At 36.3% G+C, this 17095-nt stretch overlaps 2 protein-coding genes and 1 long non-coding RNA gene across 4 annotated transcripts; 2 read left to right on the top strand and 1 right to left on the bottom strand.

The window, feature by feature from the left end:
- The first annotated feature begins 17 nt into the window (after positions 1 to 17).
- On the top strand, positions 18 to 11988 carry LOC126920375 (microtubule-associated protein futsch-like). Of its 2 annotated transcripts, none has more exons than XM_050730669.1 (2): positions 18 to 10171; positions 11591 to 11988. In XM_050730669.1, the coding sequence occupies exon 1, from the start codon at positions 18 to 20 to the stop codon at positions 2976 to 2978; it is 2961 nt and encodes a 986-aa protein (XP_050586626.1). In that variant the 3' UTR covers positions 2979 to 10171; positions 11591 to 11988. The 2 variants fall into 2 exon arrangements, with proteins under 2 accessions (XP_050586626.1, XP_050586625.1); XM_050730668.1 differs by having other exon boundaries at positions 18 to 10379; positions 11292 to 11988.
- A 386-nt stretch (positions 11989 to 12374) lies between these two features.
- LOC126920415 (uncharacterized) lies at positions 12375 to 14222 on the bottom strand. The gene is made up of 2 exons (XR_007711952.1): positions 12990 to 14222; positions 12375 to 12916 (listed from the first exon to the last, which is right to left on the bottom strand). It is a non-coding gene; the product is annotated as an uncharacterized LOC126920415 (long non-coding RNA).
- Positions 14223 to 14521: 299 nt separating this feature from the next.
- On the top strand, positions 14522 to 16942 carry LOC126920388 (spermatogenesis-defective protein 39 homolog). The gene is made up of 9 exons (XM_050730711.1): positions 14522 to 14761; positions 14836 to 14992; positions 15124 to 15305; positions 15380 to 15516; positions 15585 to 15612; positions 15676 to 15820; positions 15896 to 16137; positions 16229 to 16405; positions 16479 to 16942. The coding sequence occupies exons 1-9, from the start codon at positions 14687 to 14689 to the stop codon at positions 16602 to 16604; spliced, it is 1269 nt and encodes a 422-aa protein (XP_050586668.1). The 5' UTR covers positions 14522 to 14686; the 3' UTR covers positions 16605 to 16942.
- The last annotated feature ends 153 nt before the right edge of the window (positions 16943 to 17095 follow it).

Genomic DNA, 17095 nt, shown 5'->3' with positions numbered 1-17095 from the left:
CGGCGGACGGGGAGCCAATGGTCCCGTGCGCCCAGGGTCGCGTCATCGTCGAAACGGCGCGTCCGGCGCTTCCGTATTTCGCCACGTGTACCAGTTATCGTCGACAAGTGGCGATAACCAGCACCCCGATCGAGATAGCCAGTATATCTGGTACGTTCTCGAGTACCACACAGACCGATCAACAGTCAACGGGTTCTGGCAGCAACAGAGGCGCCATCAGTAAGATCCCGATGCTTCCGGCTCACAGTACCGCGGCCAGACCAGAAGACCTCGGCGTAACGCCCTGGTACCTCGAGGATTACCCTACCATAGATTCCTCGCCGGGGCCCATGGGCGATCGGAGCTCGTATCCCTCGTACTCGCACATGGACACGGAAATGAAGCCGGAAAGCACGTCCACGAGGAATAGCAGCATCGACAGCGAGATACCACGACCTGGTCCAGTGAGTACCGCACCTAGGAAGGCGTACATGGATCTGAGAGACGCCATCGCTCTGCTGGACGAAACCTGCCCGAACCAGGAGCCCAGTCCGTCCCTCACGCCAAGAACACCCAGGACCCCGTTAACGCCACACCCGAGGAATAAACGGGCGCGATCTAAGAGCAGCGACAACTCATCGAACTATAGCAGCGAGAAATTAAACGATCGATCGTTCGAGAAAGAGGGTAAGGAGAAGAAGAGACCGTTTTTGAAGAAGATCGGCATCTCGAAGACGGAGGACAAGCCGTTCCTGGCGAAACTTGCGCCTAAGATAACGGGCAAGCCTTACTTGGAGAAAATCGGGCCTAGCAAGGCGGTGGAGAAACCTTTCTTGGACAAAATTGGCTCGTCGAAGACGTTGGATAAATTTATATTCGATACTCCGCGTTACGAAAGGTGGAGCGTTAAAAATGAAACGTGTGTGGAGGAAACAACGGCGAAGACCGAGGAAACGAAGAAGACGGAAGAGAGAAGGGTTCAGAAGAACATGAGAGTGGAGCAATCGTTTGACGTTCAACGTAGAAGGTCTGCTAAAGGTCCTTTGTTGAAGATGTATTCGTTCGAAACCGAAGATCTAGAATCGACTGTGCAAGTAAAGGAACTTCGAGATCCTCTCAGAGGTGCTTCTTTGGACGATGTCCTGGACTCCGGGCCTAGCTCTTTGCCATTGGATACTACCACCACGACGGAAGAGTCGCCTAAATTGGAAACAAAGGAACGGGCTAGCAATGGTGCTGAATTGCTCATGTGTCGTGTTACAACTAGCGAGGAAATCATTTTTACTAACGCAAGTGTCAGTTCTGATAAAGAACTTAATAGCTGGGACAATTCACCAAGAAAAAGATGGCTGCTGAAGAGAGATCCATCGACGCCAAGAACACCTACTCATCGGAAGGTGATCCAGAGCTCCCAGACCGTTGAACAGACGCAAGATAGCGTTCCCAATTCGCCAGTGAAACGTCCAATCTCATCTGTTCTGCCAGATCAAAATGAATCACAAGCTGACTCTTCGGAGAAAAATATTTATTCGCCAATGAAGACCAGAAGACAGACGTACGAGGACCTGCTGGACAGGGATGGCAAGGATCAGGGTGAAAAACCTAGCAAACAGGCGCAATTTGAGAGAAGAGGCATTTCTTCGGATAATCTTTTGTCCAAGGATCGCTCTATAGCTTCTGTTGGATACCAAGAAAGAGACCGGGTCGAAAAAACTAGGGAAGCATCGTCAGAGGATTCTCTGGCGCATAGAATAGGTCAGGAGTATTCCAGAGAAACGTTCAAACAGCTTCAGGATAAGTTTAAGTATCATGAAATTCCTACTGAAACGTACGCAGACTTCAAAAGACGCACAAGAGGCAATGTTCAGAGCATAATTGGAAGGCAACAGGAACGACTAAAAGCGAATAACATCGTACCAGATGCTCGTGACAAAAGTCCCAAGGATCTTACATCAAAAACGGACGAAGCGTCAAAGTCAGTAAGTTCGACACCCGCTAAGATGGAAACAAATTCGACTTCGGAAAGCAAGAACGAAGTGGTACGAGTCCATGGAGGTACAGTTAGGTCTGTACTGAAGAAACAACAGGGAATAGATCACCCTAGTGATCAAGACTCGGATACTAATTCATCCATAAGGCGACCAAAGAGAAGAATCTTCCACGAACCGTCACAAGAGACGATGGACTTGCTGACTGAGCTAAGAAAGGTGAAGAGTTTGCTAAAGACGCCGTCATGGGAGAAGGAGGATCTTGAACTGGATAAAAAACCAGTTCGACAGCCTAAGCGTATTCTGTTGACTGACAAGGAATTCTGTCTGTCTGTTGAACGGGAAAATAGTATTCGCCGTCCATCGAGGGTGATCAATTCCCTAGAAAGAACAGAGGAAGGACAGCTTGATAGGAAGCAAGAGGAAGATCGGCAAAAAGAGAAGGAGAAAGAGGAAGAAACGAAGGAATCCGATGGAGGAATTCCTGGCCCGGCTCTGTTTGAGAAGAAGTGTTTGTCGTTGGACTATGCCGACGAGGAAAAACCACAGAAACCAGAAGCCAGAGCTATTTCTTTGGCTTCTGCCAGGAATTTGCGTTCGGAGGTTGAGGAAGCGGTCGATTACTCGGATGTAGCGTTGATATGCGACTCCAAAAGCTATTCCTCCGATGTTTTCAACACTCCATCGGATGAAACTAACGAGAAAGAGCGCGGTAGCGACTCGGAGAAAAACGTTCCGAAGAATATGAGCCAGAATCACTGCGCTGAAGTCGATATCGCTATTCCTATCGATCAGAAGGCAAGCAGTCCAAAGGGTAGGGTTCAGATTCAGGGTAGGACTAGCGATCTTTACGAGATCATATCCCCGAGATCAACGCCATTCCGAATAAAAAAGCGACTCGGGAAGATCTCTGTCGAGGAGACGGTCAAGCCGGAGAGTTTCACCCTAGGTTCTAAGGTCGACTGCCGATCCACCGTTGCCCAGAAACGGACCAAGTGCTTCCCTTTATAACGCACGCCGACCTGCCAGTGGGCGAAACGCTCTCTGACGACGTCATATGTTTGGCGTTCACTCTGAACGAAATTCGAGCCGAGAATAATGGCAAATCTGTTGGTCGTATCGTTTAACTCTTCTGATAAAGATCGATGGTGAGATTGATTTTGGAGACGAATTGTAATATGGGTGGCTGTAGACTGCTTTCGAATCCATCTTCAGTCCTCGAGTACTGCTTCTTCGCCGTTTAAACAAATCTCTCTTTTTTAACAGTGATCATAATGACAATAGGTTGTTCCGGGATTGGAAGATGATCATTTATGAGGAATTTCTGAATTCTGACAAGTGCTTCTGGTTATTGATCGTTAGATGCAGCGATTCCGCGGTTGTTAAGAATAAATTTAATTTGATAAATAACAAATGTGTTATAAAAAATTAAACGATGAGTATCAGGAGGGTTAACATGACCTGGTGTACTGCCACGCCCTTATCTCGCTCTCAATTTCTATCAGGGCGAAAATAGCAATCAACATTCGCAGTTGTTCTTGGGGATAATCATACGAACTTAAATCCGACTCTCGTTTCTTTTTCCTTTCTTCTTTTACTAACAAACACAATCAAAAAGTACATAAACAGGACGATAATATTTCCTAAGAAACTATCGAGAAGAACTTATCTAAATTTTTGATTTTCAATAAAGTTATGATTTTCGGAACGTCCATTTTCTCCAAGATGCAAGCGATTAGAGATGGAGAGAATTTCCTTAAAGCTCGAGAGTCGTCAGTGCTTCACACTTACGCAGATAATATTCTAAAAACGCATCCCGACCACTTTTTACCCGACGTTTCGCGATAGGAAACGGCTCGAAGAAGCTCGACAGATCGACGCGAAATTTTCCACGCAGTGTATTATATCCGAACATCCGACAACGACGAAAAAACGGTGTCGCGCGCACACTTCCGCCTGTCGAGCAGTGCCTTGTTCGTGGATATATTTATTTAGACAAAAATGAGAAAAAACAAAAAAACGAAGAAAAGATTAAGCGAAAGAATTACGAAGAATCCTATCGAACGATAATTAAGTGAAAATGAAGAAAAAAAGAGAAAAAAATCACAAAAAAAAAATATATATATATATATAATATATATTCCGACTGCGGGCCGGATTTTCTGAATGGGTCCATGGAGTTGTGCTTTCGATTACGCGCATCACGAAATGTTCTTCGACGAATTTTTCAGAAAAAGGAAACTTTCACTAAGCTTCCGAAATTATATAGGAAAGCAGAATGACATAGAAACGCGAATTTGTACTCTTTTCAAAAATCTATTTGGATCAAAAACTTCGTTCAAGTTAGTTATGTTACTTGAATTCAACGGATTAGTAATAAGACTTTAAGTTTGAATTCATACAAGTCGAGTTGCGTAACTTTCAATTCGATAATTTGACTTTAAGGGAATATTTCTAATGGAATATAGAGGAGGAAACAGTCGTGTATGTAAATGAAACGTTAATTATATAATTATAAACATAATTTTTGAAATCCATATAATTGTAAACGTAATTTGTAATTTATCCTGTGATGTATATTGTATAACGTAACGCAAAATCATCTCAATGGAGATTAAAGCTGTCCTAATAAGAAGAAAGTAAATGGTATAAAATCTCGCGTCCGCGAGGCAGCGAGGAATTCGTTTTACTCGAATTTGAATTGTTTGAACGTAGGTAACTCGGCTAATCTGAACGAAGTTATAGGGACGATCGTGAACAGAAGAGACTAGGAAATCTCGCGAGAGAGTGCAACTCCCACGCTTGCCAAGCCTATTCCCTGTTCGGCGAAGCGCGTGACGTTTTAACGACGTAAAGAAAAACATAATATATTATATTGTATCGGAGAATAACAGATTGTTACGTTCCTCTTATAATTTTCTAGAGGTAGATAGGATTGATAAACAACACTCAATGGAATAATACGGAAAGTAAAGAATAAATGTAGATATATAAATATAAATATATATATATATACACAGGCAAAAACTACAATGACACGTAAGGAAAAAAAAAGGAAAAAATGGTACATACTATCGTTACTCCGATGGAATATTTGTACGTATTCTATATACTATATATATTATATATATGACTATTAGAGACTAAAGCGAGTTGGTATATATGTATATATATACTTGCCACGTGGTGTATACGCGTATGTATATATAAATATATATATAGAAGCGTATGTGTACCTAAATAGGTGTACTTGTACGGATCCTATAGTTGACGAAATGTGCCAAACAAAGATACGATTTATTGTATGTTATGGAGTTACTTTTATATACATATATTTATACAGAGGGTTTACGTAAAGTATATAAAACCCCGAATTGAAGATTCTTAACGTATTCTAAGTGTAGAGAAATTCTGTCAATGTGGTACGCGGCGTGAAATACGTCGCGCCCTTCTGTTTAACCGATGTACAGGATGGTCCACTTATTACGATCGTTTCAAATATCCCTTTTATATTTAAGGAGAGAAAGGAGAAATATCCATAATACCGATAATACCAATAGGCTGAAAAATTATTTGAAATATAATTTACAAAAGGTACGATCTATCGCAATTAAATATTCAATCGATTCAATTGGCATATAGAAATTCTTAATTTCCACGTTTGTAATTCAATGTGAAATTTTAAGCGATTAACGTCATACGATTATATTAACACTGAACGATTAAATTATTTACGGTAATTGTTAAGCATTGCTTTTCTCATTAAAAAAACTGCAACCATCGATAATAAAAGATAATAGGGTCTTTTTCAATAAACTGGTAAAATCCTAGCTACAGAGTATCAACCACGAGAAAGCTCAAATTACAGCCAATTTTAATCGACGAATGGACTCGCGCAAACCTAAGTTCATCTCACGAGACATTTGTCTTCGTAAAGTTTTAAAAATCATCGTTCTTTACCGTCTATCTTCTTCGTTATCGAAAACGGAGTATATTTGAAGTGATCGTTGTTTATGGATTATCCTCCATATACAGGGTGGTTGGTAACTGGTAGTACAAGCGGAAAGGGAGTGATTCTTCGCGAAAAAAGAAGTCGAAAATATAGAATAAATATTTTTCGTTTGAGGCTTTGTTTTCGAGAAAATCGACTTTGAATTTTCGGTCGGTACGCGTGCACTTTATCGCGTCTCGTTGTAACGGATCTCATAATCATAAAGTTTATTATTACAAAAATTGCTGAAAACGTTGCCCATTCTGGCGAACACATACTTCTGCTCTTCTAATTAAATTTCTATGGACACTTTCTAACGTATTCGAAGCATCGTGAAGAAACTAAGATTATACCGCAAAGAAAGGTTTCTTGCACTTATGTCAGGATGTTCCGAAACGTCCTTTAGTATTTGCTTTTCAACATTTACACTAACGCGTCGTCGACGACCACCATGTCGTCTAAGTTTTTCAAAAGAACCATATTCGCCGAGGGTTCGTTCTGCTCTTTGAATAACACGTCTGTCAGAATGTCGACGATTGGGATACCGGTGTCTGTAATGATCAGCTGCGGCTGATGCGTTACCACCGCACGCACCTAACGAAAGTATCATGTCCGTATATTCCCGATTGCTGTTATGTAGACATGATGGTAGACTAATAGGTACTGATAGTGGATAGCGATAAAAGTCGGATAGTAAGTTAATAGGTAGGAAAACACTTTGGTCACATTGGAAGTGTTTAACAACGTAACGTCAATCGAGACAACGATCTACGGTGAGATCCGTTATAACGAGACGCGATAAAGTGCACGCGTACCGACCGAAAATTCAAAATCGATTTTCTCGAAAACAAAGCCTCAAACGAAAAATTTTTATTCTATATTTTCGACTTCTTTTTTCACGTAGAATCACCCCCTTTCCGCTTGTACCACCAGTTACCAACCACTCTGTATAATAAAGGAATGTGTATGCGAGTAGAATAATAAGAGAGCAGAAAATTCGCGCAGTGTCGGTAGAACAGTAATATCGAGCTCAAACATCGTCTTCGATTCGAGGAATTATAGATTTTGAAGAAAACGCTCTGTATCGTTACGTGAGCGCGGACGCATCCACACGATCGTAGGTGTTTAAACGCGCGTGTAACAAGTACACGCGAATTGTCCATTGCACAGGTGAAGGTGCGCGTGCAGATTACGTGTATACGTTCTTGTACCTATATGAGTGAATATCGTATATGGTACTTACACGTACACGCATTCTCATCGACTACAATTTTATTTAAAAGTCACTATCCACCCGTGGTACTCGTTGTTTCTCCACCAGTTTACCCCTTTTTCTTTCGACGTTCTCAAATTTAGAAAATCATAGAAATTTTCTATCTTAACGTCTCTACGATAATTGTCGGATCGATTAAGGAATCTTTTCCTGAAATTATTATTTTTTATCGTACGATTGTCGCAACTTAGTTTCTTTTATCATTCTCTGACTCTTTAAATGATTCGTGAAATAATCGAATAATATAGTTTCTTCTCTGTTTCCTCGGTCTTTTTTTAATTGTAGAAATTTAATTATAAAAAATCGGTCATTTTGTGTGAAGAAACTTAATTCGTTATCAGAGTTAAGATTTTTCTTATCCGATATAACAGTAAAGTGTATCGTTGATCGATTCGTACGAATCTGTTACAATTAAAAGCAACGAGTATCTACTTGCTCGTATGAAACATAATTCAGGATTTTCTTCTTCGGTAAACCCCGTGCAATGCGCATCGTTTACGTTCGACAAAGTGCAATCAAAAAATATGGTGAGGCAGGGTTCGCGTTCTAATTCGGGGCATAAATCGTCCAGACTCGTTCTTAACTTGGAAAAAGTGAGAGGAACATCACAACAGCTATCCGTCCATCTTATCGGCTGTCCATGCTCTTCGTCTGTGTGTGTACCGCTAGAAATGCGTGCTTCTCATCTACGTATATAGTTGTCCATGTAGAACATCCTTTGCTTTACCATAACAAGATCAGATGAAATTGAGAATGATAATCGAAGAAAAGTTATTTTCATTTATAAGAAAAATTTGAATAGATGCTGTACTATTTAAGAGAAATTTAAGGATCACGTAATGTAGCAGAAGAATATAAATTTGGAAGAATAACGAGGAGATTTACAAACAGAGTATTCTACTAATAATTACAAAGAAAAGAATTTTTTAAAAATAAAAGTTATATGATAAGTAAAAAAAAATCTTCAAAAACTGATAGACGAAAATTACTTTTCAAATACTTTCGTTCGATGTACTCGGAAACTAATTAAAAATCATCGTACAAAGTTTCATCTACTCTTTCGGGTCTTGAAATTTGATTTTCAAAATGAAAAGTTTCTTAAAAGTTTCTTAAGGATAATCTATCTTAGGCACAGAGGACCAGAAATGAAAATGAATTTCGCTTCAATAGATCACAGATCGAATCGTAGATATTGAGAAGAAAAGCAACGTAAGGTAGATGAAAAGCACGCAGATCCGTTCTAATGTATTAAAAAACACAGATCAAAGATTCGCGAGGAATAGAGATCGTTATATTCGGGTTTTAAACTAAGTACGTTTCTTTCTCGCGGGCGAGATTTTAGTGGCCGAGAACGAAACCCTAAACACGTCCATTCGTCACGGTCGCATGCATGAACTTTTAAAGTTTTATTGAAGAAGAATTTATAGGCCGTATTAGAAAGTTAGCCGTACGATTTTCTTATTCCCGCTGGAAATTTCGCGCTCGACTGAATTTTAACGATTTTACGCCCCAATCAATCGGAGATTGTTTTTATTCGATTATTCTATCAAATTTTACTGGAGATTTTATCGAGCTTCGTTGCTACGAAAAAATAACGAAGATTCTTTTAGAAAAAAAAGGATTTTTTTTTTTTTTTTTTTTTTTTTTTTTTTTTTGTTTCTTTGTTCGTTACTCCTGACGAATTTTTTCTATCGTTGTTTGGCCGAATGGTTGCTAACGTTTTAATATTTCAAGGGAAAGTGGAATATCGAAGTGTGGTATTGTAAAATCAGGAAAGATTTTGATATTGAATGATTGGATAGTTGTTGTTACACTAAAATATATAGTATATTTTATTTGTTGTAAAAGAAAGATAATATATGAATGCACATGTGAGACAACGGAGAAGCTTTTGAAACGTAAACGTACGAATACTTGGACTAATCGACAATATGATGGAAATGACCTAACGTTTAATGTTTCTTTCAAGCTCGTTGAAAGCATGTACAGATTTACTAGATTTTTTAAATGTTGAATGTTTATGTTGTCCAATTGAAACTGTATTCTAAGCGAACGAATCTCTTGCAACATGTACTAGACTTGAAGATACGTATTGTTCGAGCGTCGAGTATTTAAATTACGCGCGCAATTCACAAGCCGAATCTCGGAACTTTGGACGCGTATGTCTTACAGATGATGATTGTTCTTTTTTTTTTTTTTTCATATGCGATTTTTGGCAATAAAATTAAACGTCTCGTTTTACGTGTATGCTAACGTCCAGAAATCCCTATTTCTATGGTAAATACCAAAGAATTTAAAAATACGGAAACAAGACAGAAATGCAATAAAGTAGAGGAACGACGTATCTCTGCCTTTTTTCTATTTCTTAGAAGAGACATTATTTTTCCTCAAGTAGTCGGAAACATCCGATTGCAATTCGTATATATGAGAAAATACATTTTTGACGCTCTACTGCTCTATTCGAGTCAATAAAATCTTCATCGGCAATTATATCGCACCGTTGCAACGAATATGACTCGACGTAAATATTTTTTCCTTTGTCTTCTTTTTTTTCTTTTTTTTTTTAAATATCATTCATCGCTTAAATAAAGTTAAATTAAGAAACACTTAGTCCCTCTCTGTAGGCGTCGTTCTTCTTATTGATAATTAACAAACATTCTGATTATAATTTTTGAAAACTGACGAATGAAGCAAGACTATAGCGTACTCGTATAATTTGTAAAAATTCCACTGAATAAAAATGAATTTCATAAATCTGACTGTCATCAGATGACGAATGCATAAATTTTCTAATCTGCTAATCTGGTTAACTACTTACGATGAAATGAAAATTTGTAACTCAGGTTCGACATAAGAATGAAGAGAAATTAATTTTTATTGGATATAATTATTATCCAGATTCAAGTGAATTTGTAATAACATTATTGATATTTTTGAATTGTTAATACCACGTAATTATAATATACAGGGTGGTTGGTAACTGGTGGTACAAGCGGAAAGGGGGTGATTCTACGCGAAAAAATAAGTCGAAAATATAGAATAAAAATTTTTCGTTTGAGGCTTTATTTTCGAAAAAATCGACTTTGAATTTTCGCTCGGTACGCGTGCACTTTATCGCGTCTCGTTATAACGCATCTTACTGTAGATCGTTGTCTCGATGGATATTATCGCAGTTTAAGTTTGTTTTTGCCGTAACGGAAAATTAGGAATACATAATGAAATAATATGAAGTAATCATAAAGTTTATTATTACAAAAATTGCTGGAAATGTTGCTCATTCTGCCGAACACATACAAATGTAAATGTTGAAGAGCAAATACTAAAGGACATTTTAGAATATCCTGACATAAGTGCAAGAAACCTTTCTTTGCGGTATACTCTTAGTTGCATACTTATCATATCACCAGAGTACAAGGACTCGTGCCTCGTGATAAGCTTCCGCGAAAAACATTTTGTCATTGGTTGCTTCAATAACGTGCTAACGATGCAGAATTTCTGTTAAAAATTTTATGGACCGATGAAAGGAAATTTACAAGGAACGGCATGTTCAATGTCCATAACATGCATAATTGGCAAAATGAGAATCCTCGCTCTATTCTTGAAACACATTTTCAAGTAAGATGGAACCTAAACGTCTGGGCTGGCATAATCGGACATCTAATTATTGGGCCATATTTTTTCGAAGGAAATGTAACGTCAGCAGCATATTTCGATTTCTTAAAAAACAAACTACCGGAATTATTAGAAGATGTACCGCTGAGAACTAGAGGAAGTTTAATTTCTTAACAAGACGGTCCACCGCCATATTTTAGTCGTCGTGTGAGAGATTTTTTAAACCGACATTACCAAGGCTAAATTGGTCGTGCTGGAACAATAGCTTGGCCACCACGCTCTCCTGACTTAACTTCGATTGACTTTTATTTGTGGACCCATATTAAATCAATTGTCTATTCTGGAGAAATCACAAGTTGCGAGCAATTGATTATTGTAGCCTTTCATACTTTAAAACAATCGAATACGTTAGAAAGTGTTCATAGAAATTTAATTAGAAGAGCAGAAGTATGTGTTCGTCAGAATGGGCAACATTTTCAGCAATTTTTGTAATAATAAACTTTATGATTACTTCATATTATTTCATTATGTATTCTTAATTTTCCGTTACGGCAAAAACAAACTTAAACTGCGATAATATCCATCGAGACAACGATCTACAGTAAGATGCGTTATAACGAGACGCGTACCGACCGAAAATTCAAAGTCGATTTTCTCGAAAACAAAGCCTCAAACGAAAAATTTGTATTCTATATTTTCGACTTATTTTTTCGCGTAGAATCACCCCCTTTCCGCTTGTACCTTCAGTTACCAACCACCCTGTATAATATAGCGATACACGTAAAATGAGATTGCAATGTGAAATAAAAAGAAAAAGAACGATGTTGTCGCGAATCAAGTGACAGGATGAATTTTTTAAAGCACAAGACGTTAAAGCGTTCAAGAACTCATTTTCACCAAGTTTGCCATATTTGCAATTTCTCCCTTCCGTGCATCGTTTTGCCCGAAAAAGTACGAAATGCCATGAAAAAAACGTTGAGAACGAGTTCTAAATGCAATCCATTTATCGAACTGACATTAAATGGCGAGCGAATGAGCGACGTTTTGTAAATTGTGTGATAAGTGATTTAAATAAAAACACGATGTGGTACATTTTGTGTAACATTGGTACATTGTTGTAAATAATAAATAGATCGTATGTTGTATTGCGGCTATTCCGTTTATACCCAACCCCTTGTTAAAATCCACAGTCTAATCGTAATTCTACATTTAATAATCTACAATGTAATGACATACATATTGTGATATTTCAATGAAAAGCTCACGTTACAAAATACATTTTATAGAATATCTTACAGTTGTGGTAGAATGTGCCAGCTTCTGTAAAATCATATTTTTCTAATAGCTTACAAAATAGTTTTTCTTGAAGAATGAAAAAACATTTAAAAGTTTAATTAAATATTAGAAATAAATTTCAAATTTCGAGTTTCAGAACTTTGTTACAAAGTTCCTTCATGCTACTTCTCATTAAAGGATTGGGATAAGTCATTCTAGGATCGCTGGACAGACCATTAGATAATTAAACAGTTGATTACCTTTAAATAAACGTTTATTGAAATCTTTAGTAATGTACAAGATAAATAAATTATATAAATTATATAATTCTATTACTGATATTGATATAACATAATTCAATAACGCTGCGTGTCTTATAATAGTGTTATAAATTAATAATTTCGATTCTATTCCTAATTCTATTTAAAAATAATTGATATATGCAAAAATAACATACTTCCTAACCTCTAACTTAACAGAAAAGGGAACTAACAAGATCTATGGCTAACGAATGGCTTTGAATAGCGTGCAGATGTTCTCATTGCTAGATCGTCCACGAGTTGCGAGCGGTGATCCCTCCTACGATTCAAATTCCCGAATACCGGACTGATACAACTGTTAGAAATCTTATATGCTATGAAATATACTAATATAACACAATGGTAACGCTAAGAATTAATTGATAACTCAATGGAAATAGTAACGCACAAGAAATTACGTAACGAAAAAATAAAGCCGCGAAGTCCAATGATACAAACCCTTTTATATCCTGATTTTCGCCGTAGCGCAGAGGGTGACCTATGTACAGGCGTAACTTTCCTTTTACTAAACACTGATATCAGGAATAACAACAGACCTCGCATTTGCATACCTTCAGGCGTCAAATACGGAGCAACGATAGATCGGCATCACAAATATCACATCTATCATATTCCGTACATTGCTGGTGACATAATTACTGGCGTGTCGTCTGTGATGATTCCTATATTCACCGTAGGAAATCGCAAAGGATGTAAGAAACATCCTGAATTTTTGACAGGTCGGTATTTCATAACCTAAGACACAAAATTCCATTTAATGTAACGATTATGAAGCAACCTGTTTTTCCAATCCACCATCAGCAGCATTGCTGCAGACTAAACCAGAGAGGAAATAAAAGTACTCACATTTATAAACCTGGTTGCTCTCAGACTAGTGCTGCACCAAGCGGTCAAGTGCTGAAGTCAATTAAAGCTAGCATATACAAGAACCTATAAAATTAGGGATCTGTTTTATTTGATAGCACACTAGCATAGATAAGAACCTATGCAGTTCTATGGTACAAGAACCTATTTAGCTATATTGTTCTACGGAAAAGTTCATATCTACTTTTCTATCCGAGATAGATAAGTATAACTAGACAGGAGAATGATAAAATCGCGTAATAATGATTTATGTTAGTGAAAATATAATTCTAAAAAAGTTAAAAATAAAAAAAGGTAACTAAATAAAGGTAAAAATAAAAAAGTAGGGAAAGTATCTAACTTTAAACTTAAATACGTAAGTTCTTGTATATCCTAACTTTGATTGATCTCAGCACTTCACCACATGGCATACTGTGAGACAACTAGAATTATGGGCGCGAGCACTTTTTTTTTCATTTCTGACTAAACAATAGGGGACACAAGACCATAATTTTGTGTCTCTTAAAGCAAGGTTCAACCATAAATAGGATTGTTTAAGAATAAACAATGTATACCTTCTTATAAAGTGTTATAAAAATGATAAGAAATTCATTTCATTACTTCTATCGTGTGTTACTTTGTTGAAATTGTTTTGACTATTCAAAATCAGCGCTCTATGTATGCTGGACAGTACAAGAAGACAGTACAAGACAGACCATCCTCAAATCTGGAACTATCACCACCATAGGAGTTCCTAAACCTGTAAATGCGACTGTGCCTTCGATGCTTTCGCCGAAGGGTGGCGTTAAATACAAAATTCTAATCCTAGTCTCGACACTCGCTAGGGAAACTGTCTGAAAATTGAGTCGTGTCTAATCGCAAAATATCAACCTTGAAAGGTCAATATAGTTCGCATTCTTGCGAGACAGAAATAAGCAGAGTATCTCTGTCTCTGTCTGAGATATTCATAGAACTGGAATCTTTTTACCTTTCATGTTGATTTTTCACAACTAGTCACGACTCAGTTTTTGAACAATTTTCCTTAGGCTTTGGATTTCGGTATATCGGTGTTGAAATTTGCTTATATGATGGTATATACGAGTGTGATACGAATGCACATTTTCCTCTCGCCGTGCGTACGGACGTTTCTCCCACCAAAAGCATCGAAGGAAGAAATGTGCGTATAGTACGACCATTTGACCGCTAGAGGCGGTAATTTGCGGAATGTACTTTTGGCTGAATTTCTCTCACGCTCATCGACGACCTCCCTACTTACCTCTCTGGTTCTATAAATAATAATAAGATGTTAGACTTGTGTCATACGTCGTCTATGATTCAATATCTGATGTTTCGGTGTAATAATTCATAAATATATAAATATTATTATTTAGACAGAATTTAAATCATGACTTCTGCTAAAGATGATGAAGATTTTTGGTACAGTAGCGAGAAACGATCTTTCTGTTTTGAAAATAATGAGGTTGAGTTCACAAAATTGCCATTGATAGTAATTTTTTGTCACTTTAACCAACAATTAATGATATTAAATAACAGGTGGATCAATTGTTTGGAGTATCAAAGACCGATACAGATAAATTATGGGCTGGTATCTCCAACACATCGACTGAGGACGGATCTTTAAAATCCACTAATGATTATCAACCACTTAAGCCTATGTTATCTATTATCTCAGAAAAAACACTTTCTTGCAGTACGTCAGTAAAATCATACATAAATCAATTCTTGGTGCAGTTGCCTGAATTTTCATTATTTTCATTAACTGATAGGTTTGATACCAAAAACAAAGATATATATTATATGGGCACCTTTCATGTTTCATAGTTTTAGCTACGGATAAATTGCAAAATCTTCATCCAGAAACAACAGGTCTACAACCAGATATTACTCTTAGAAAAATTTTACTTGGCCAACCATATTCTTTGGAACAATATAAATCACTTGTCAGTAAAACTACCTTATTAGATGCAGCGATAATAAGTGGTGATGGAAACGCAATTTTAATAGTAATTTTTGGTTTCAACAATTTCCATAGTACCTTAAGATATTTTATGCATTCTAAATAAAATAAATGTTGTAGATTATTTTATTCCTTACAAAAACTCTTAAACGGTCTTTAGTTCAGAGAATATTAGCAGAAAGGCCAGATGCTGTCAATGTTTATATAAGATATCTTTCCATAAGAATGCAAATAAATGAAATTATAGACATTTTAACGTATGTATTGCAGTATGTATATTGCTATATTATTTTCTACATTTCTAATTAATTTGTCATTTTTACAGAATGCTAGGACAACCAATGGATGCAGCTGTAAGTTTTCATATAACAAAATTTTTAACTCTGCAAAATTACAGTAAATTTGTCCTATTTTAGATGAAAACTTTACACATTATCATAAAAAATACTCGAGATCCTGATAGATTACTAAACAAACTTCGAAATAGTTATAAAACACAATTTTCAACTTTAACTGAGTGCAAAGAAGCTTTATTTGTCCAATCCTACATAAAGTTACTTGGTAACTATCTTTCTAATATAATTCCAAGAATTTTGATAAATTATATATTAAATAGATATCTTTTAATACTATTAGAATGGCAAATGGTAGCAAAAGTAATCGATGGAAATGAAGAAATTGAACTAAATTCATCAGTTCTTGACTGTCTAAAACACGTGTGTAAAGGTCACTGGGATTTGCCAGAGGGTAAATTATTGTCTCCTACAATTTTATCTCAACAGCATGATGTGTCTCCTAGACAGTATCAAAAGATTGCATTAGAAGTTAAAGCAGCAGCTAAAGAATGGGATGATGTTGATCGATTACTTGTAACAAAGGCATGTTTTATATTAAAATTTTGTAAATTAATAATAATTAATGACATAACAAAGTGGATAATGGAGACCATTGTTAATTTGTTAATACTAGGGATGGCTAGGAAGCAAAAAATTGCAAATTCATCTTCCTATCGAAGATGTACTAAAGATATTGCATAAAAATAGTGCACCTTTCGAGGTTCTCGAAAAATACTTAAAATATGTCGATAATATAGAGAGGCGATTAGAATTATCAAAAAATATGCATTGTTTTAGAATAGCAATTGATGTAAGTGTACAATTATTCGAAAATTGGCACCAGGAAAAACTGACGTATCATGAATTTTATATTTTTTTCATAGATACTTGTACAACAAGCAGATCGTACGGCATTAATGGAATATAAAACAAAATTACAACCTCAATCCGAAGAATATTTTTACGCAGAAAGCGCGTTACGATTGCCATCGGTTAAGTGGAAAAGCTAAAACTAATTTTATTTATATTATACTGTATTTAAATATTTATTACGCGAAAAACGCAACTATACATTTCCACAATTAACTTTTACTAATTTCCATATAAAGTATATTTATATATAAATTACAGCGACTACAAAAAATATTTGTATATCAGTGTATTTATTGCAGAATTATATACCAATTAATCAAGTCCAAGTATATTAAATATCATTTAGTAATACTTCCGTATGACTAAAAATTTAGTACTGCGAAAATAAAATGTAGAATCTGATAAAAGAAACTAAGATAACTGTACCAAATTATGCATATAAATACTATTTAAATATTTATATATTTATAGAATACATGTAGTTGTAGTCATTAATGCCTGCTAAAACCTGCCTTATCAGTGGATGTGATGATAAACAATAAATAAAAAAAGAAAATTGTGACTACAAATACTTTTTATAACCAGCGTATTTCGTTTATGTCGTTTCCAATATTCTCGAAAAATATTG

Source organism: Bombus affinis, chromosome 9, assembly GCF_024516045.1.
Source record: "Bombus affinis isolate iyBomAffi1 chromosome 9, iyBomAffi1.2, whole genome shotgun sequence".
Lineage (NCBI taxonomy): Eukaryota > Metazoa > Arthropoda > Insecta > Hymenoptera > Apidae > Bombus > Bombus affinis.
This window is presented reverse-complemented; position numbering and strand designations above follow the sequence as displayed.

Coding starts and splice junctions, on each gene's coding strand:
- LOC126920375 (XM_050730669.1), top strand. CDS start 18: ATGGTCCCGTGCGCCCAGGGTCGCGTCATCGTCGAAACGGCGCGTCCG.
- LOC126920388 (XM_050730711.1), top strand. CDS start 14,687: ATGACTTCTGCTAAAGATGATGAAGATTTTTGGTACAGTAGCGAGAAA. Junction 14,762..14,835: donor TCTGTTTTGAAAATAATGAG/GTTGAGTTCACA, acceptor ATTAAATAACAG/GTGGATCAATTGTTTGGAGT. Junction 15,821..15,895: donor ATCCTACATAAAGTTACTTG/GTAACTATCTTT, acceptor TAATACTATTAG/AATGGCAAATGGTAGCAAAA.